At 46.0% G+C, this 21,217-nt stretch overlaps 2 protein-coding genes across 9 annotated transcripts in view; one reads left to right on the top strand and one right to left on the bottom strand.

The window, feature by feature from the left end:
* Positions 1 to 472: 472 nt before the first annotated feature.
* Positions 473 to 1,277, bottom strand: LOC116590324 (basic proline-rich protein-like). The gene is made up of 2 exons (XM_032341959.1): positions 757 to 1,277; positions 473 to 575 (listed from the first exon to the last, which is right to left on the bottom strand). Exons 1-2 carry the CDS (start codon positions 1,275 to 1,277, stop codon positions 473 to 475), a joined length of 624 nt encoding a protein of 207 aa, XP_032197850.1.
* Positions 1,127 to 21,217, top strand: part of KAT2B (lysine acetyltransferase 2B) — a 100,057-nt gene continuing 79,966 nt past the window's right edge. For 4 of the 8 annotated variants that reach the window (XM_032331709.1, XM_032331587.1, XM_032331646.1 and 1 more), the window contains exon 1: positions 1,128 to 1,590. In XM_032331709.1, the coding sequence (XP_032187600.1) occupies positions 1,276 to 1,590 (315 nt within the window). In that variant the 5' untranslated portion in view covers positions 1,128 to 1,275. Of the gene's footprint in view, positions 1,591 to 8,762; positions 9,274 to 21,217 lie in introns of those variants that run through there. The other 4 variants (XM_032331849.1, XM_032331498.1, XM_032331541.1 and 1 more) reach the window with 4 other exon arrangements.

Below are 21,217 nucleotides of genomic sequence, written 5' to 3'. Positions count from 1 at the left end.
AAAACGACAGTTTTCAACAATAGTTGAAAACGCTGAGTCGAGTTTTGTTTTTTTTTTTTTTTTTAACTGTGAAGCCCCAATCAACACTCATTCTTTTGGACGCCGCTTAAATTTTTCATGGGTAATACGAATACTAGCGATACCAATTTTGAAAACTATGGAACATTATATAAACGAAAAAAACAAGGTTATAATCCCACCATGCAGAGATGAGCCCTATTAACAAACTTTTTGTATTCAAACTTTTCCCACTGTGAATAGTTTCCATTTTGATAGTTCTTTTAGACAGCCATTCTTTTTAACAACCAGTGCTTTTAAACAAAAATTACAGAAAGTATTAACAGTCCCTCTTTTTTTCCTCTAGCAGATGGGATCCAGAAATTGTTGTAGAAAGAAAGCGTTCTTAATTAAAAAAAATAAAAAAAGTTGCACAGAAAAGTATTCAAAAAGAGAAATAGAAAACATTACGCCTTTATTTTGGTGAATTAGCAACAAAGAAAAGGATTAGCTTGAACGGGTTCTTTTCAAAAATATTTTTTTTCCTCTGGCTCCCGCTAGGGTGGAGGAAGTTGTGTCTGTTCGGAAAGGGTGGAATAGAGTGGAAGAACAAATAACTGGGAGGCTCTGCCTCTTTCGGGAGAGCGGGGGTCGGCTGCGGCCGGGGGGGTGGCGGGCGGGCTGCAGAGATGGAGGCGGCCAGCAGGTGCCTGGGCTCCAGCCCCCTACCCCCACCCTCACCCCCTCCCTCATCCTCACCCAGAGCTTGGCCTCGCCCCCTGGCGGGCGAGCGTTAGGTGCCGAGGCGCGGGGGTGGGGGGCACAAACCCCGCGGGCAGCGGGAAGGAGGCCGAGGGGGGCCGTCCGGGCCCGACATACACCGAGAGGTTGGCACCCCCCGGCACCCCTAGTCCGCAGCCCCCAGGAATATGTCCGCGGCCGGGGCGCGGAGTAGAGCCCCGGGGAGGAGAACCGGGGGAGGGCGTGTGCAGTGGCGGCGGCGGCAGCGGCCGCGGAGCCGCTAGTCCCCTCCCTCCTGGGGGAGCAGCTGCCGCCGCCGCCACCATCAGCGCGCGGGCCGCGGCCGGAGCGAGCCCTGCGAGCGGCGCGCGCGGGGGAGGGCGGGGGCGGGGAGGGGGGGTGGGCGAAGGGGGCGGGAGGGCGTGGGGGGAGGGTCTCGCTCTCCCGGCTACCAGAGCCCGAGAGGGAGACCCTGGCGGCGGCGGCGGCGGCGGCGGCGCCTGACACTCGGCGCCTCCTGCCGTGCTCCGGGGCGGCATGTCCGAGGCTGGAGGGGCCGGGCCGGGCGGCGGCGGGGCAGGGGCCGGGGCAGGGGCCGGGGCAGGGGCCGGGCTCGGGGCGCTGCCCCCGCAGCCCCCAGTGCCGCCGCCCGCGCCGCCGCAGGGCTCCCCGTGCGCCGCCGCCGCCGGGGGCTCGGGCGCCTGCGGACCGGCGACGGCAGTGGCGGCGGCGGGCACGGCCGAAGGACCAGGAGGCGGCGGCTCGGCCCGGATCGCGGTGAAGAAGGCGCAACTGCGCTCGGCGCCGCGGGCCAAGAAACTGGAGAAACTCGGAGTGTACTCCGCCTGCAAGGTACTCGCTCGCCGCTCCCCGGCCGCCCAGGGGGGCTAGGGCCCTGCCTGCGGGACCCCCGCCCCCTCCCCCTCCAGCCCCCGTCCCCGCCTCCCTCCTCCCGCCTGGGGCCGCTGCACCGCGGAAGTGCTGCTGTCGCCCGCGCCCAATTAGCTGCTTCTCGGACCAGAGTCCTGTTGGGTTGGACGGAGGGGATCGCGGAGATCGGGAGCCTTTCATTCTTGCCCCTCTGCGTCTGCGCTCCTAGGCTGCCCTGGGGCTTTGTTGCTCTGTAGGAGCTCGCCAGAGGCACCTTTCAGAGAGTGGAGCTGCGCTGAGTGGAGAGCGCCCCAGGGCCAAGGAAACCTCTTTTGGGGTACCTGAGCGCCCCCTCTTTCCCCGTCCTCTCCGCGTGTCCCATTGGGAGGAGCAGAGTGGAAAGAGTGAGAGTGAAATAGGCTTCAGGACTCCCAGCGCTTTGGGAGCTCGAAGGGGCGGAACGCGCCGGGAGGGAACGTGGGCACAGCCCGAGGCGAGGGTCCAGGAGCTCCCGGCTCCTTGGGCTGAGGGCGGAGGCGCTGCTGCGCGCGGGGACAGCCCGGTCATTATTGTATTATTACTTGTTTAGTTAAAACGCTGTCCCAGCTGCTCGAGGTGTAAACAGGATTTGGCAAGGTGACAGCCCAGCGCGGCGGGCCCTACTGCTCAGTTTGAGGACACGCGTTTCTTGCCATCCCCTTTGCGTCCCAGCTCTCGGCCCCCCGTAGCTCCTCAGCTGCAAATCCAGATGTGGGCGCCGTGCTCCCAGGGTGAGAGGATTGCCCGAGGCCGCGGGGCAAGCTGGCCCTGCGCTGTCAGCAGCGGCTTTGTTTTGACAGGGTGACAGCTGAGGGGGGCGGGGACTTGGCCTTGTCAGCTCCTGCGGCCTGTGGCTGAGGCGGGGAAGAGACACTCACTCACACACCTCCCATGTATCTCCGGCCTGCTGCAAACAGGGTCAAGTTCCCAGATTCCAGATTCCCACAACTAAGCTCCAGGGGCCACTTCTGAATTTTAATGTAAAGATTATTAATCCTGCTGGAACCTCTCTTCCAAGCGAAGCTGTTTTTAGTATTTACTGGAGCCTCTCAACCTCGGGAGAAGTCTGTGCTTACCCTTTTCCCACACCATTCACATCCTCACCTATATGTTGAATGCCTACCGTGTACTTAACGCTATATGGGTTTAATAAATATTTGTTGGACAAATGTAGGATCTAGTTCTAGTGCTTTTCAAACTTTAAGGTGCATAGGAATCACCTGGGAGAACTGTTAAAATTCTAATTCTGAATCTATAGGCCTGGGTGGGGGGCCGGCGAGATTCTGCATTTCTAATGAGCTCTCAGCAGATGTGATGCTGGTCCAGTAACCACACTTCAAGGAGCAAGTCCCTAATTCAGACCCGGGCAGTATATTATAATCCCTTTCGAATTCGGTCAAGAAAGCACACTGCCCTCCTCTGAGAGCAATACATGGTTGGTATTTATGGAGGACTGCGAAAAAGATAGAGGGGAGTATACTTCTAAGAAGGGTGACGGGCCAAGAGGTGGTTATAAAAAGACATTAAGACTAATAGCAAGATCTGGAGTGCAGTGGGCAGAAGGGAGAACTGTGCCCACAAATGAAAATAAGCTCAGGTCCTTGGTGGACCTGACGTTCCGCAGCCAGAATGGGCTCACATAGGAACTGTCAGTTCAGCTTTTCTGTCCTGGCTTTTTATTGGGTTCCCATGAATAACACTTTCTTTCCCAGCTGCCTGCTATTGCCTTAATACCTGAAAACTTCCCTGAAGTTTTGGTTCCCCAAACCATGAGCCTGTGTTATGTGCTCTGCATTGGTATTTTTGATCCTTTCAGATTTCCAGGAGTAAAATATTAGGCCCTTTTCTAACATTTGTGACTTGAGGGGTCCTGTTCACATTAACAACCAAACTTTCAGGAAGGGAAAACTTCTCATCAGAGGCCTCTTTTTCTGGTCCTGGGAGACTCTGGAAGTGTCTGTTTTCATTTGCTCATTCATTCACTAAATATTTAGAGGAGTCTTAACTAGGTGCCAGGCATTGTGCTGGATGCTGGGACTATGACCCTCAGAATGTGTCTTTCTGGAGCTACTGAGTGTATGTGTATGTGTGTGTGCATGTGGGCATGTATGGGTTTTGGGGCCCAGGGAGGTGGGCAGTGAACCATTTACAATGATGGGGGGGAACCTGCTTTCTCAAAGTGGTGTTAGAACTCAGAGGAGAGCAGTTCTTGGGCTGGAGCATGGGTGGGGTAGGAATGGCTTCCTGGAGGAAGTGTCAGCGGGTGCTAAGGACTCTTGGCAGCACAGGGTGGGGTGATGCGAAGCTTCTTGAAGTGGAGAAACTGAAAGCACTTGTGAAAGCTTGGAGCTGGGCCAGAAGGAGCTAACACCGCCTTGGCAGAGGCCACCAGGTTGGGGGGCAATGTGTGTGGCCAAGAAGGCATTGTGGAATCCAGGAATTTTAACCTGGGGAGTGACATTCTCTCTGATTTGCCTCCCCCCCCTTCTTTTTCTTTATTAAACTGCTTTGTTGGGTGTGAGTGGTTCTTTCTGAGCTTGTCTCTATCCTTCACCTAAGAAAGCCCCAAAAGGACAGATTCCTCTGCCTTTTGTCACTGATGGTCCCCTTGGCAAATTGGGGGGAGTAGAGAGGTGAGAGAATGAGGAGGGACCTGGAAAGAGATGAGTAGTTTATTGGGGGCTATTAAAAGAAAAACAGGTCCCAGACCTGATAAAAGATCTGGCCTTTAAACTTCACAAATGAAACAGAAGGAGGAGGGAGCTAGTTCACAGCTCTGGTGGTATGCCACACCCTGGAGAGGAAAAAAAAAAAAAAAAGAAAGAAAGAAAGAAACAAACAAACTTGTTTTGCAGGATCCAGGGTAGAGTTCTTTGAACTATGTTCTGGCAAAGGTTGCTTCAGAGAGTCCCTTTGGTTCTGTGTGACCCAGTCAGAGTAATCATTAAAAATGTAGATCTAACTATGTTATACCTCTGCTTGGGACCCTTCATTTCCCTTTGCTGTGGTCCACAGTGCCCTGTATTGCCTGACCACTATTATGTCTGGCTCCTTTTCAGTCTTCGTGAGCATGGTTCTCTTCTACCTCAGGGCCTTTGCACATACTGTTTACTGGGATTAAAAGCTCTTCTTGACTCACTTTCAAATTAATTCCCAACTCTTCCTGCGCATGTAACATTCCTTGCATTTCCTTTACCTGACTGGCCAGCCCTCCCATTGTAAATTGTTTGGAACCCCCTTGTGCTTATTTTTCCTTCCTAGTGCTTTTATCACAATTTTTAAGTGTGTGATTATTTGGTATGTGTTTGTCTCTGAAAGGATTCTAAGTGTTGTGGTTCTTGACTGGGCAAATGAACTAGAGAAGAGGAAACTGAGGAAATGATTAGTTCTTAAGGAGAGTAGTAGTGAAATTTTAGCCTGACTGCTTCTTGACAATTGGGTAGAGGGAATTCTTTAACATTATACATTTCTAGGTATCTCACAGGGGTCCACCGGACTGGGTTTTTAGTGTTACAGGAAAAACCCAAGTAAATGGGTGGGTAGGCCAAATCTCAGTCTCCTTGAATTTAAGAATAATTTATCTACTAAAAAACCCCACTGACTCTTCCTAATGAAATAGGCCATTTATACCTGAAAGGAAGTACTAGGGTATAGTAACCAAGAGCATGTGCTTCTGTGTTTAGATTTCAGGATGTCCAGCAGTGTGACCTTGGCCAGTAGCTTTGCCTCAGCCTCCATTTCCTCGTGTGTAAAGTAGGAATAATACTACTGTCTCATTGCATAACAGGGAGGATTTAAACTGGGCTAATATGTATGAGGCATCCAGCTTTGTGTCTGGCCCATGGTAAGCCCCTACGGCAGTCCAGAGTGGGGAATACACTGCTAATGTAGAAGTCAGGAAGGAACGTAGGATTTAGAGAATCTCAGATCTCAGCCCTGCCACTGTGTGAGGCTGGGCCAAGTCATTCAGTTTTTCCCTGAGCCTTGATGACTTCCTCTATAAAATGGAGACTATAACTTCAACCTTGAAGTTAAAAGAGAAAGGGTCCTCCAAAGTTCCTGGAACCTAAAAGTGTTGGATTGATGCTGGGTAAGTGGAATTGCTGCATTGTCTGTCAGTCAGTGGCCACAGAGCATTGATGGAGAACCTAGTTGCTTTGATTCTGGGCTGATTGCCATACTTGGAGTGTGACACGGGCTATAAAATTAGGCTTCACTTAAAAAAAAATAATGGTTTATAATCTAAAAGTAACACTGATTGTAGAATATGCAGAGGACAGAGGCAGAGAAAAATTACCTGCCTACCAGCTAGGAGCTGGTGAATGGGGCACTAGAGCAAGCCTTAAAACCGTGGAGAGCCCACAACACCGTTGTATTTGTCAGTCACTCCTCCAGAGAGCAAATTTCTTTTTCAACTGTCAGAATCTTGAGCAGTGGATCTTACCCAGAAGCTATTTTTATCCCCAACTCCCCAGGGGATATTTGGTGATGTCCGGGGGCATTTTTGGTCATTGTCAACGTGGGTGAAGGAGTGTTACTGGCAAGTAGTGAATAGAGGCCCAGGATGTTACTAAGTATCCCACTCTGCACAGGCCAGACTGCGCAACAGTTATCTGGCCCCAAGTGACAGTAGTGCTAGAGTTGAGAAAACCTGTTTTAGAGGAAAACTGTATTGACCCATAATATTGTGAATACATTTGCAACATAGGAAAAAGTAATGCTTTTAAGGTTAATTTGCATAACACTTGAAACCTGAAAAATGTCACTTTGTGAATCATGGGGCATATTTCTAAACAGCTTTACTGTGGTATAATTTATAGCATAAAAGTCACCAGCTGTAAGTGTGCAGTCAGATGCTTTTGAGTTAAAGTACATAGTTATGTGTCCATCACTACAGTTTAGTCTTACAACTCTTCTGTCTCCCTAAAAACTTTCCTCTGTCCTGGGCACCTCTTTAAGATGATACTTTGTATCAATTCACAGCTTGCAAGCAGAAACCAAATTAAAAATACCTTTTTGGAGACTTGTAAGTATGTATGCTGTATGATTACAGCAAAGCACAAAACAGGGAGGGGTGTAGATACAATATTTTTTTTTTTGGTTTTTTGTTTTGTTTTGGTTTTGGTTTTTAGATGCAATGTTTTTAAAAGAGTGGTCTTCAGCCACAAAAATCTATAGCATACAGCTATTTCACGTGTGGTGACTTCTGGAAGAGGCTGTGGTATCGTGGAGCCAGGCACACATAGGAAAAATATTTGGCAGGAGCAATACAAACAGCCGGAGAGAAAGATGACCAAATTTAATTGTTTCCTCATAAACTTTCAGGGAAGATGGAAATTCGAGCCTGCAAAGCCTTCAGATTGCGATTTGCAGCTTTATGTAACTGAGAAAGTAGTTTACAGGGCAAAAGAGAACAAAAATCTGCTGAGGAGTGTTTTGTTTTCGGAAGCATGTGCTTGCAAATAGCGTTTGGTGATGCAGTGCTGGTGTGTTGTTTTTGATTTTGATTTTTGGGGGGTGGATTATTTTGTCTTTTTTTTTTTTTTTAACACTGAGCAGGTCTAAACCTGATTACCTGTCCACATAGGCAGGACTTAATTCTATTTCTGTCAGGTAAATCCCCAGGTCTAACCTATCATAAGGGAGTATTGAGGGTAAAATACCCAGTTTCATGTGAGGTAACTTGGAACGATCAGAACATCTGCTTCTCAGATAAAAGATTTGGATACTCTGTGCAGTGCCAATAAAACTTGGATTTCCAACGCTCAGTGCCTTCTGATTTAGTTCGCTCCCTGCTCCAGCAGAGGAAGGTTGTTATTTAGGAATGCTTGTCAACCATTTCTTACTCTTAATGGTTTCCTCCTCCTAATCTGATTCAAACTCAAAGCACCTGTGGCAGCACTGGAGGCGGGCTGACTGGCCAGCTACCTGAGCATACTGGGAGAATCCTTCTCCTTCTCCCTCTGTGCTAGGTGCCTTCGGGCAGCCACGAAACAGTGTCCGGCAAGTGAGGTCGGAGTTGGGGCCCCGCCTCATCCACTTACTGTGAGGATGGAGTGTGTTAGCGTATGGGAGAGTTCTAGGAATACAGGTAGCCGACCTACGTTAGTTTTAGTTCGCTTTTGGAAACTTTTCACAGGTATCAGCTGTTTTGTTGTTGGTGTTTTGCCACAGTGTTATGTGCTTTGTGTCATTTGATTCTTCTACCTGGGGCAAGAGGAAGGTAAGGAAGGTCATTTTACTAGCAGGGAACCAAGACCCAAAGAGGTTAAGCAGCTTCCTCAAGGGCAGTGGTTGCTCAGGGAAGAGCTGGGCCACGTAGTCCGTTTTCTTTCCAGTGCACGATTATTGCATCCCCATTCCAAACTTGCACATGGGGTGAAGGGGATGGTCTTCTCAGTGGTTTACAAAGAGGATTTCAGTTCAGGCGTTCCATGGTTGTCATTTGACTTTTATTGTTAGTCCTATTGCGAGGTATGTTCAAAGGCTTTTCTAGTTCATTGAAACTGTGCAGGCCATAAAGCAGACAAAATAAGCGTTTTTTATTACTGGCCTAGGGCAGACAGATGCATTCCCTTGATTGTTTTAAAGCTGACAATCAAGAATGGTCACTGTGCTGGCCCATTAGAATTCCTCATTGAAGGAAGATGAAAGTGGTGGCTACCCAGGCTGTGGAAGGTGCTAGATGTACCAGAGAGGTAGGGAATTGGCTTTCTTGGACTTCTAGAAGTCCCAAAACAGCTCCGTGGGAGACTGTACACAAAGCACTGTTATAGCGCAATTTGAAGGAAGGTCATTTTTTCCTTCATTTTATTATGCAGACAGTAACGTGCTCATATCATAAGCATATAGCTTGGTGAATTTTCACATAGGCACATGGCCATGCAGCTGCCACTCAGAGAAAGCTGTCGAGCATTTCCAGCACCTCTCAGGCCCCCTGCTGTCTCCTCTCACCTCTGGTAACCCTTATTCGTTATTATTAGAGATCACTTTTGCTTTCCTGAAATTTGACGTAAATGGAATCATGTGGTCTGACTTCTTTTGCATCTGGCTTTTGTCACTCACATGGTGTCTGTGAGCTGCATCCCTGTTACTGCATAGAGTAATTTGTAAAGACACATGTTCTTAATGTAAAAACGAGTTTAAAAGTCGCCAACCATTTTCAGGAATGAAGTCTTAGGATGTGGACAACTTCCTAAAATGAACTTTAATTAAATCTTTGAAGGAGAAGATGGGAATTTGATATTTTAGAATTTAGCGTATGTGCAAGTTCTTGGAATACAGGGAAGAACCCATGAGGGCAGGAATGGGGACAAGAAACCAAGGATGGCTGTAGATAAGCACGGGGACGGAGGAGGGGCAGAAGGCTAGGGAGGTGGGTGCTGGGGGCCTGTGATGTCACAGCTGGTGGAATGCCCAGTCTGAAAAGTTCCTTTGCCTCTGGAATCTGTATTGGTGTGTCCTTACTCGTAAATATACGTGTGGAGCCCTGCTGTCCCACAGCCTTGGTTCTGGAAGATGTCTAGAATTATCTGTCGTATCCTGCAAGCCATGCAGAACCATACGTGTTGGGAGCTGTGGCAGAGTTTCTAGAGGGTTGGCTACAGCCCAGCACCTAACACTCTGGTAGGCATTGACATCTCTGTGTTGTGTTGTGTTGTTGGCCTATGGGATGGAGATGCAGGAAAGAGAGCATGTTCCTTCGCCCCCCTTCCCCTCACATCCCCAGTACCCGGACGTGTGAAGCCATCTCTTTTCAGGAGTGGCAGTGAGGAACACAGATTTACTCTTTTACTCAAAACATAATTTTGGCATAACAGCTCTTCTTTGAAAACTCCTGTGAAATATGTAAACTTACTGTTTAACGGAATCATATGGACTGTCCACTTATGAAGTAATCTGTTCTGTAGTTGATGTATTTAACACAACAGGATTTTTGTCTTTTTTTAATTTGTGTGCGCATGTACGTGGGCATGTTACATTATCTTGCCATTTATTCTACATTTATTACCGTGGGCGGCTTTAAATTTCTGCTTAGGTAGCTCTTGTCTTAAATTTCTTATGACAATTCACCTTTCATCACAATTGAAATAGAATTGAATCTTTCTATATTTTTAAAGATTTATTTTTTTAGAGCAAGTGAGTGCACACACAAGGGGGAGGGGTGGGGAAAGAGGGAGAGGAAGAGGGAGAGAGAGAGGTTGCCTGGGTGGCTCAGTGGGTTAAAGCCGCTGCCTTCGGCTCAGGTCATGATCCCAGGGTCCTGGAATCGAGCCCCACATCGGGCTCTCTGCTCAGCAGGGAGCCTGCTTCCTCTCTCTCTCTCTGCCTGCCTCTCTGCCTACTTGTGATCTCTCTCTGTCAAATAAATAAAATCTTTTAAAAAAAAATTAAAAAAAAAAAAAAGAGGGAGAGAGAGAATCTCAAGCAGACTCTGCTGAGTGGGGAGCTCAATGTGGACCCTGAGATCATGATATGGGCCAAAACCAAGAGTCAAATTCTTAACTGACTGAGCCACTCAGATGCCCCTTGAATCTGTATAATATTGAATTGCTCTCATCTCTGACACTCAGTTATATATGCTGATACCCCCTGCACTGCACACGCTTCTTCTCCACATATTGGTGTGGCTTATTGTCAAGCCTCGTTCTGGTCTGCTCTCAAATACCAACTTTTCAGAGAAGCTTTCCTGACTACCCCCCTCAGAAAAAGCAGCTCCCCATCACTCTTTAAGTTTACCTGATTTGTTTTCCTTTACTGCGTTTTTCAACACTTGGAAATCACACACACACACACACACACACACACACACACACGATATCATATTGTTTCCTTTGGGACAGGAGGGACTTTGGTTTACTTCCTGTCCCAGGTCCGCTGACTTTGCTTTGCACATAGTAGGACTCAATACATATTTGTTGAATAAATGGATAATTTCATATTCACAGTGAATTTCCTATTCACAGGCTTTGTGATATTGGAAGAGAGGAAATTGTGTTGTAGAAACAAAGTAACTGAGGTTCAGAGAGGTTTAGTAATGTGCCCAAAGCCACGTGGTCCCAGGAGCAGGGCAACTCCCCACACCCTGTCTGGAGCTGGAACAGCATCTTCTGACTCTACCTACAGAGCTAAGTGTAGTTCCCTTTGAGCTTACAACAGACCTGGTGACCTTCAGCACTTGTTTGATGGCCTGGATTTCGACAAGATGGAGCAAGGGGAGTCATCACACCTACTTTGATCCTTCTCTTGACTGAAGGATGTGAGCTTCTCTGACCACCGTTTCTTCTTCTGCAAATTGGAAGTAAATTCTTACATGGGAGTTGTGTTGTGAGACGAGCAGAGTTAAAACATACGAAGTCAGGGGTGCCTGGGTGGCTGAGTTGGTTAAATGTCTGCTTCCGGCTCAGTCATGATCCTATCTGTTGTCCCCATCAGGATTGAGCCCACATTGGGCTCCCTGCTCAGTGGGGAGTCTGTTTCTCCCTCTTCCCCTGCTCCTTCCCTGCTTGTGCTCGCGCGCTCTCACTCCTCACTCTCTCAAGTAAATAAGCAAAATCTTCTTCTTTTTTTAAAAAAGATTAAATTAAAAAAAAGATTTTATTTATTTATTTGACAGAGGGGGAGGCACAGCGAGAAAGGGAACACAGGCAGGGGGCGTGGATGAGGGAGGAGCTGGCTTCCCGCTGAGCAGTGAGCCGGATGGTGGGCTCCATCCCAGGACCCTGGGAACATGACCTGAGCCAAAGGCAGATGCTTAATGACTGACCAAGCCAGGTGCCCCTAAATAAACAAATCTTTAAAAAACCAAATCCCAAAAACCTATGAAGTAAGAAAAAAGCCGTACCATATATTCTAAAAGCCTATATGGTGTTAGTGAACTAGAAAAAAAATCATCTACAAAGACATGTTTGCTAACTGCTATTTATATTTTTTGTTGGTTTTCTGCCCACTTAAACTAAAGGTTACCATGGGCTTTCTTTAATATGCTCTTCTCTTTGTACCCAGATGCCCAGACAGAGGGCTTATTATTTTTTTAATCAGGAGATGAATGCATGTATTTCGCAAAAAAGTGTGAATAATGTCTGTAATGATCCATTTGGAATGATATGCCACCTGACCTTAGGAGGAGGCTTTGAGTAATCTCTTCAGTGACCTCGGGGCAGGACACATGGGGTTGCTTCCATTAGTTCTCCACCCTCCTAGAAAGCCCCCATCATTGCATGCTGTCAGCCTGTGCAGCCTTCCACGAGGCTTCTGTGGTATGCCGGAGATTCCAGAAGTACAGGGATGAGACCTGAGTAGTATCATAGTGACTGATGGTGGCAGCTCTAATTTGCATTAGCTCTAACAAGCTGGTGTTGAAACTGGATGGCAGAATGCCAAGGAAGCCAAGGTCAGCATTACTTTGAAATAGCAAAGTGAGTCATGTAACCCAGGATTTGCACATACCCGCAGGACTACCTGACTCACCCCACCTCCACGGGAGCACATCCATGAGTATTCGTTAGGTACCTGTGCCCAGGCTCTGCCCTGGTGGGTGGTGAGTGACAAAAGGAAGTGAAAGCCACAAGGATCCTCTCATCTTCCCCTCATCTTCCTGGGGAGACAGGTCTAAAGGGAAAGAAAAATTTAAGCGAATGATCAAACATGAAGTCAACACAGAGAAAACCCCTTATAAGTTGGGGCAGGTAGAGGTGTAGGAGAGAGGCTCAACCCAAGTGGAGCAAATGGTGTAAAACTGCAGAGAAGCAGAAGTGAAGGGAGCAAGACATCAGAGTGGTTTGGAGCGTGGACCCAGGGAACTGACTGCCTGGGTTTGAATACTGATGTGCTGCTTCCTCGCTGTGTGAGCACGAGGAGATAACTTACCCTTTACAAGCCTCAGATTTCGTAGCTGTAAAATGGAGAGCGTGATATTGTCAACTTCACCCATTCATTCAACAAACTGTTATATCATGTATCATGTGCCAGGCATTGATTTAGATGCTGGGGATACAGTGACAGATGGGTTTTTACTCCTGCATAGCTTGCTTCTGGTAGCAGAAGCAGACAGTAAACAAGAAAATAACAGAAAGTGGTAAGTGCCACATGCCACACAGAGAATGAAAACAGAGAAGTAAATGAGAGTGCCTGGGGAGTTCTTCCAATACATGCCCAGAAAGGTCTCTCTGTGGATGGGACCTGGTCTGGGGCCTGAATGATAACAAAAAGCCAGCCATTGGGTGTGTGTGTGTATGTATGTGTATGTGTGTGCAGAGGGTGCCAGGTGGGGAATGCAAAGACTTGGGGGTAGAAATGGCTTAGCATACTCAAATGGCCAGGTGTCCCTTGTGGCTAGATGGGGGCAAGGGGAGGAGTGCAGGAGATGAAGGCAGAGGTAAATGGGGCCAGATGGCTGAGTATGTGTAATTTTCACACGGTGAAATGATTTGATTTCTAGTTCTGTTCGTTTTCACCAAATGCCTATCAAGACCCAGAGCATTTTAATCACCGTAGAAAGTTTCCTTTTGCCCCTTGCTGTTCAAATGCCTCTCAATTAGAAGTAACCACTAATCTGCTTTGTGTCACGATATATGAGTTTCGATACTCTAGAATTTCATGTAAATGATGCCACACACTACGCACTGTTCTTCCATTCAGTGTGGTCTGAGATTCATCCATGCCGCATGCCTTAGTGGTTAATTTCCTTTTATTGCTGAGGTACTGCACTGTACGGATGTACTGGTTTGTTTGTCTCTTCACCTGCTGTTGGGCATCTGGGCTGTTTCAGATGGATTTGGAAAAGATTTGGGTCTTAAAGCATCCCCTTTGGCAGCTTTGAGGAGAGTCAAGTGTGCAAGAGAAGGAGATCCAATTGAAGTTAAGGCAGTATAGACGGCAGCAGGGCAGACGGCGGATGGAGGCTTGCAGGAGGGTGATGGTAGTGGAGGGGGAAAATAGCAGAAGCGACAGAACTGGATTTGTTGTGGGAGGTGGTGTAAGCAAAAGACAGAAAGGAGCCAAAGGTCTAGGATTTTAGTTTGAGCAATGGGAAGGAGAGTAGCTCCGTTTACAAAGTTGGTCGGGACCTCCAGCGCAGCTGTTCTCGACGTGGGCAAGCATCAAGAGTCCTTTTTCCGGATGTGTTAAATTAGGTGTGTCTTTTAGTAGTCAAGTGTTGTTTTGATAATAAAATGAGATAATCCACTTAGCTAGTTTAGTGTGGTATCTGGAATAGTCGAAGTGCTCGAAAAATGGTATCTGCCGTTTCAGTTAAAAGCAGAGCTAAATGGTAACTACTGATCTTAATAAAGAGATCAGCCAAATCAAAGAAAAAGGAAAAACAAGTACACAGGGATTGTTGGGGGTAGGGGCGGGAAGGAACCTCTGTCTGGGTAAAGAAGAAACCAGCTGATAGAAAGTCTTGAATTTCAAGTAGAAAATTTTGGACTGAATTCATTTAATAGTAGCGAGTCTTTGCACTTTAAGAAGGAGGAGCCCCAAGATATTTGAGAGTGCCAGCGAGATGTTCTAGGTTTTGGTTTTGGCTCTCTGCTTCTTTGCCAGCTGGGGTAACTCAGGCAAGCCACACCCCTAATGTAAGCATTGAATTACTTGTCCTGTGGGGTTATTGTGGGGGAGGGAATAAGATGGTGTTGGCTATAATTGCCTTGGGAAGTATTAGGCAGGAATGCTGGACGTTGTTAGATGGCGTTTTAGAGTAGAGTGATGGGTTCCGTGCATTTTAGATGGAGCGAGAGTGGGGATGTATTCAAAGTGAGAAGGAAGCTGTTTTTTCTGACCGGCTGTCGAAGGCCTGACCCAGGGCCCTGCCAGGGAGAATGGAGAAGATGTCAATCTGGGAGAGACTTGGAAAGAAGAGTCAGATAGCCTTGGGTGAGGGCAGTGAATGCAGATGTACTGAGCCTCAGGGACTGGGAGAAAGGTGGATGGCACTGAAGGGGATAGGCTAATTGAAAAGAGGTGTTGGGGTTGAGGGTTAGCCTGACACTGACTTCCTGGGCAGAGATGACGGGTGTGGAAAGTTGGGGACGCAGCCTGGAAGTTTTGGTTTGCAGGTTGGGCTGGTTGTGTGGGGTTGCCGAGCCTCAGCCCGAATGATGCTGGGTATACCACGAGAGTGTGAGCTGTCCAGAGAAGCAGCATATGTGGCGCTGTTTGTTTTGCTCATCCCGCTGACCTGGTGCCAGAACAACAGGCTTAGAGTGAAAAATTCTGTCCGTCAGCCGGTTGTCCGGCCTGCTCCATGTCAGCCAAGCAGTTTAACAAGTCTTTCCACTGGTGAGGACTGAGCTGTCTGTGCTGGCAAGAAGAGACTCAGGGATTGCCTGGGTTTAGGGTTCTGGGGCACCAGTTTCTTGGCCTCCGTGTCATTCAGGGCCTCTTGAGGCCCTTCCAGGGGAGAGGCGTACTTGGGTTGGTCGTAGAGGCGTGACTTAGTTGTGGTGCAGGCCCATCCCTAGGCCATTTAATAATGCTGGAGTCATTTAGCAGCTCTTTAGATAATGCCTAAAGGTTGGGCCTTTCATTCATTCAGACCTGATTATTTAGCATAAGGAGGGCAGTTTGTGATTGAGCTCCAGCCCAGGCCTAGGATTCCTTCCAGACAGTGAAGTCAGGAAGGTTTTCTGTTGATAGGATGTTGGAGTCGTCTTGGAGAGCTTGGAAGATGAGCGTTTAAATAGAGTGTTAATACCTGGGTCATTTTCTCATGGCATAGTTTCCATTCTCCTTCTGTATCCTTGACCACTTTGCAGTATTTGCTTTGTGTTCTCGTGACTTCCCAGACCAAAATGGCACTGTTCATTAAGGTCTTCAGAGACGTTTCTGCCTGAATTAGCACGCTGGTTATCTTTTCTCCCCTTCCACTTCTGTTTTTACTTTCAATTCCGGGCAAATATATCTCCTGAGGAAAGTCTCCCACACCCACTCCCACCTTCTCCTTTTCTCTTACACCAAGAGTACCCAGATTTTGGGGGCACCTGTCTGGCTCGGTGGAGCATGCCACTCTTGATCTTGTGGTGAGTTCGAGCCCCACGTTGGGTACAGAGATTACTTAAAAATAAAAATCTTAAAAAAAAAAAAAAGTAATCAGTTTTTTAAAATCCCAGTTTCAAGTCCTAGCTTTATGGTGTCTCCTGGATTTCCAGGTACAACTGTGTGAACTGGAAGGATTTTCACGGTGGAGAAAGAATTTCTGTCCCAGAAAGGATTAGCTAGTCATTTACATTTAAACCGAATATGGAAAACTGAAGCTCATCTTGGGAAAAGAGGAAGGTGTCAGCACTTCCATCAGACCACTTTCTTCTTTCAGGTCTTTGCTACTCCACGTGGGGTCCTCACCTGGGAACTTTTTAAGAAAAGCAGGATCTTGGGCTGCACCTCAGACTTACTGAATCTGAATCTGAATTTTAAGATTTCCTGGGTGATTCAGGAGCAGATTAAAGTTTGAGAAGCCCAGCTCCAGATCCCAAGAGCATTATCCAAATTGCTTCGAAAGCAGTTGGCTTCCAAATTTATTGGGATCACAACTGCTTTCAGGACTTCAGGTGTTGTTGTTTTAAAATAGGATTAAAGGGACGCCTGGGTGGCTCAGTTGGTTGGACGACCGCCTTCAGCTCAGGTCATGATCCTGGAGTCCCGGGATCAAGTCCCGCCTCGGGCTCCCAGCTCCACAGGGAGTCTGCTTCTCTCTCTGACCTTCTCCTCGCTCATGTGCTCTCTCACTGTCTCTCTCTCAAATAAATAAATAAAATCTTTAAAAAAAAAATAGGATTAAAAGGGGCGCCTGGGTGGCTCAGTGGGTTGAGCCTCTGCCTTCGGCTCAGGTCATGATCTCAGGGTCCTGGGATCTAGTCCCGCATCGGGCTCTCTGCTCAGCAGGGAGCCTGCTTCTTCCTCTCTCTCTGCCTGCCTCTCTGCCTACTTGTGATCTCTCGCTGTCAAATAAATAAATAAAATCTTTAAAAAATAAAATAAAATAAAATAGGATTAAAAGGTATATATATATATATATATATATATTTCTTTTTTTTCCCCAGAGTAACATGTGCACACCATTTAGAGGAAAATTCAGACAGCTCACTACAGTGGCAAATGAAAATGTTAGCCCTCTCCCCCAGCCTCCTGTATCCTGGCTTTCACTCCCTTTCTTGAATCTGCAGAACGAGTCTGTCTCCTCTCCCTCCCCCGCAGACTGCACCCTACAGTTTATACTACAATCCAAGGAGCGCAACTAGATTCGCTGTACAGAAATCCATTTAGAGTCCGGTTAGGCTTGAATTGAAGCTGTGAACATGCCAGAAAGTTGGATGTCGGCAAGTCTAGAGTGTTGAATGAGAGAGCCCAAAAGAAGTACCAGTGAATACAGCTTCATTATTAGCAAGTTTTTTTTTTTCATTATTAACAAGTTTTAATTGTTTCAAAGTCTCCATTCATTTTAAAAACAGGGCAACCTACTTAATGACTTATTCCCATCATTCCTCTTTGGCCAAGACAAATTCTGACAGTGGAACGGTGGCTACCTAGACACTGACTTATTTTGCCTTTTCAGATCAGGGGAGGACAAGGATGGAGACCCCCATTTGCTGGTCTTCCCCCCTCTCTCAATATTAAAGAAGCTTATTAAGCTTCTTTAATGTTGAGGAAGCTTATTAAGCTTCTTTAATATTGAGAAGAAAATATACCTCAATTTTGGGACGCATTTTTGGCAAAATTTTGCAGAAGACCTGTATTTGAAAGGATAATTAGTTATTAGCAGTTCTTGCCTTTTAATTTTTAAAATTTTATACTTTTAAAGACTTACTTATTTATTTTAGTGGGAGGGGAGATCAAGCCCACTCTGTGCTGAACTTGGAGCCCGTCTCAGGGCTCAGTCCCATGACCTTGAGATCACAACCCAGGGCAGAATCAGACACTTAACCAGCTGTGCAGCCCATGTGCCCCAGTTCTTGTCTTTTTAAAAAACTTTAGTGAGATATAATTGGATGCCCTAAAAGTCTGTGGTTTTAAGTTTACAATTCAATGACTTTTAGGAAAATTGAGTTTTAGATTTCCATCTCCCCCAGAAGATCCTTATGTCCATTTGCAGTCAAACCTGTTTTCACTTCAGCCTCAGACAAACCAATCTACTTTCTGTGTCTATATATTTGCCTTTTCTGGAACTGATATAAATGGAATTATACAGTATGGGCCTGGCTTCTTATACTTAGCATAATGTTTTGAAGCTCATTCCTATGGAATATATATCACCATCTCATTCTTTTTTAATGCCAGATAATATTCTCCTTTGTGGAGATCCGTATTTTGTGTATGTATTCACCAGTTGATGGACATTTGAATGCTTTCCACCTTTGGCTAGCTGGTATGAATCATGTTGAGTGGACATGAGCGTGCAAAGGTTTGTATGGGTATAGGTTTCATTTCTCTCAGGCAGCTACTTTGGTATAGGTTTGAGGGCATTATGGTAAATTTATGTTTAACTTGCAAAAACACCTTTTTTTTAAGTTGTGGTAAAATACACATCACATAAAATGTACCCTCTTAACCATTTTTAAATGAATCATTCATTAGCATTAAGAAACTCATGTTGTTGGGGCACCTGGGTGCCACCTGGGTGGCTCAGTCAGATAATCATCTGACTTTGGCTCAGGTCATGATCTGAGTCCCAGGATGATTGGACTCTGCCCTCAGAGGGGGGAGTCTCCCTGTCCTACTGCCCCCTCCCCACTTGGGCTCTCTCTCACTCTCAAATAAATAAAATCTTCTAAAAAAGAAGAAAGAAGAGACACTCATATTGCGGTGCAGCTCTCACTAACGACCAGTATCTACGAACTCAGTATCGTCTTCCCAAACTGAAACTTTATACCCATTAAACAATAATTCTCATTCCTCCTTGTCCTCAACTCCTGGCAGCCATCATAGTCTACTGACTTTTCTGTGATCTGTCTACGCTAGGCATCCCAAACAAATGGAGCCATACAGTGTTTGTCCTTTTGTGACTGGCTTATTTTACCTAACACACTGCCCTCAGGGATCATCCATATTGAACCATGTGTCAGAATTTCTTTTCATTTTTAAGGCTGAATAGTATTCCCTTCTGTTATATACTACAGTTTGTTTATCCATTCTCTGTCAGTGGACACTTGGGTTACTTCTACGTTTTAGTTATTACAAATAGTGGTTTTGTGAACTTGAGTGTGAAGTTAAATATTTAAGTTCCTACTTTCAATTCTTTGGGGTATATACCCAGAAGTGGAATTGCTAGATCATATGGTAATTCTATTTTTAATATTTTGCGGAACTGTCATACTGTTTTTCATAGTGCCTGGCCAATTTTCCTTTCCACCAACAATGCACGAAAGTTCCTGTTTCTCTATTTCTCTACATTCCCACTAGCACTTGTTCTTTTCAGTGTTTTTGTTAATAGCCATCCTGATGAGTATGAGGGAATATCTCATGGTGGTTGTGATTTGCATTTTCTTAAGGATTAGTGATTTTGAGTATCTTTTCATGTACTTATTGACCATTTGTATGTCTTTAGAGAAATGTCTGTTCAAGTCTTTTGTCCATTTTTTTCTATTAGGTTGTTTATTCTTTTGTTGTTGAGTTGTAGGAGTTCTTTATATAATCTGGATATTAACCTCTTACCAGGTATTTGGGAGGGTTTTTTTTTGGTTTGTTTTTGTTTTTTAAGATTTTATTTATTTATTTAGAGAGAGAGAGAGAGAGATCACAAGTAGGTAGAGAGGCAGGCAGAGAGGGGAGAAGCAGGCTCCCTGCCGAGCACAGAGCCCGATGCAGGATGCAGGGGCTCCATCCCAGGACCTTGGGATCATGACCTGAGCTAAAGGCAGAGGCTTAACCCACTGAGCCACCCAGGTTCCCTGTTTTTTTTTTTAAAGTCTGTGGTTTGCATTTTCACTCTATTAATTGTGTTCTTTGATGCACAGAAGTTTTTAATTTTGATTAAATCCATTTTTTTTTCTTTTGTTGCATGTGTTTTTGGTGTCCTATCAGGAAATTATTGCCAAATTCAATATCATGAAGCTTTTCTTCTGTTTTCTTTTAAGAGTTCTATAGTTTAGGTTTTAACGTTTTAAGTCTGATCCATTTGGAAGTAATTTTTGTATGTAGTGTGAGGCAAGGGTCAAACAGCATCATTCTTTTGCAGGTGAATATCCAGTTTTTCTAGTTGTTGAAAAAAACTGTCCTTTCCCCATTGAATGGTTTTGGCAAAAATCACTTGATTTTTTTTTTAATATTTTATTTATTTGACAGAAGGAGAGATAGACAGAGAGGAAACACAAGCGGGGGAGTGGGAGTGGGAGAAGCAGGCTTCCTACTGAGCATGGAGCCCGATAGTGGGGCTCGATCCCAGAACCCTGGGATCACAACCTGAGCCAAAGGCAGCTGCTTAATGACTGAGCCTCCGAGGTGCCTCAAAAATCATTTGAATTTTATTTGAGGGTTTATTTTTGGACTCTTTATTCTGTTCCATCAGTCTGTGTTTAAGAAACCACCAAAGTCTTTTCTGCAGTGGCTACTATTTTACATCCCCTCCAATATTGTTTGAAGATTCTCGTTTCTCCACATCCTTGTCAACATTTTTTATTGTCTGCTCTTTTGATTACAGTCATCCTTGAGGATATGAAGTTGTATCTCATAATGGTTTTGGTGTTGACTTAAACATTCTACTTTGATCTAACCCAGAGTGGAGAGGTAGTAAAATAGAGTGAGGACCTCCACACATAACCACAGGACCACAGACACCTGCCTGAATATACCCAGTGCTTCTGCAGGATAGACTGAAAATGTTCAGGCAGATCTTAGAGCCTCAGTTTTCTCTTCTGGATAATGGGAATAATTAATACCTTCCTCATACAGAATGAGATAAGAACAAGTGTTCAAGTGCATTTCTTATTGTGGGTGCTTAATAAATGTTGGATTCACAGTTTTACTCCATAAATTTCCCTTCAGTGTGTTCTTGCTCTGGGACATCCCTGTCACTGATTTCAGTTTTCTAGCAAATAGGGCTTCCCAGTATTTTAAGCATGACTGAATCCTTCTAGTCAGCTTGGCGGTCTTTCTCTTGTTCCTCTGGATGTCACCCAAATATCTTCACACCCATCTCATCGCCACTGAGTGAACTGTAAGCACTCTACTCACTTGTCTGTCTGTCCTCTGAGTCACGATGGCTTGTTTATCCAGTTCAGCTTCCTCCTCATCCTCTGTCCTGGCTTCTGCAGACTACAACGGAGGCTGTTGCATTCTTTTGCCATGTAACCCTGGATTCTACTGGGGCAAAACCATTTTTATCCTGGGCCTGTTGAAGCAATCCAGTGGCCTTTTCTTCTTGGTTCTGCTATGTCTGTCTTGGGGGAGACGAAGTCATCTGGGCAGCTTTCCCCTCCTTGTGCCCGGGTTGCTAGTTGCTGTCGTAATTGGCTTAGCAGCACAATCCCTAAAAGGTTGTCCTTCAGCTGGTACTTAGTTAAAGCCGCAAGGCCAGTCCCCGTGGGAGTTCCCGTAGATAGCAGCTGTCTTGCCTAATTAAGGAGAGACGGGGAAA

The sequence above is a fragment of the Mustela erminea genome, chromosome 1 (assembly GCF_009829155.1).
Source record: "Mustela erminea isolate mMusErm1 chromosome 1, mMusErm1.Pri, whole genome shotgun sequence".
Lineage (NCBI taxonomy): Eukaryota > Metazoa > Chordata > Mammalia > Carnivora > Mustelidae > Mustela > Mustela erminea.
The sequence above is the reverse complement of the archived record's forward strand: the minus strand, read 5'-3'. Positions and strand labels throughout refer to the sequence as shown.

Excerpts from the sequence above, each read along its gene's own strand:
- LOC116590324 (XM_032341959.1), bottom strand. The coding sequence starts at position 1,277 with ATGCCGCCCCGGAGCACGGCAGGAGGCGCCGAGTGTCAGGCGCCGCCG. Across the intron at positions 576-756 it reads GGGGCGAGGCCAAGCTCTGG|ACACAACTTCCTCCACCCTA; the intron begins GTGAGGATGAGG and ends CTTTCCGAACAG.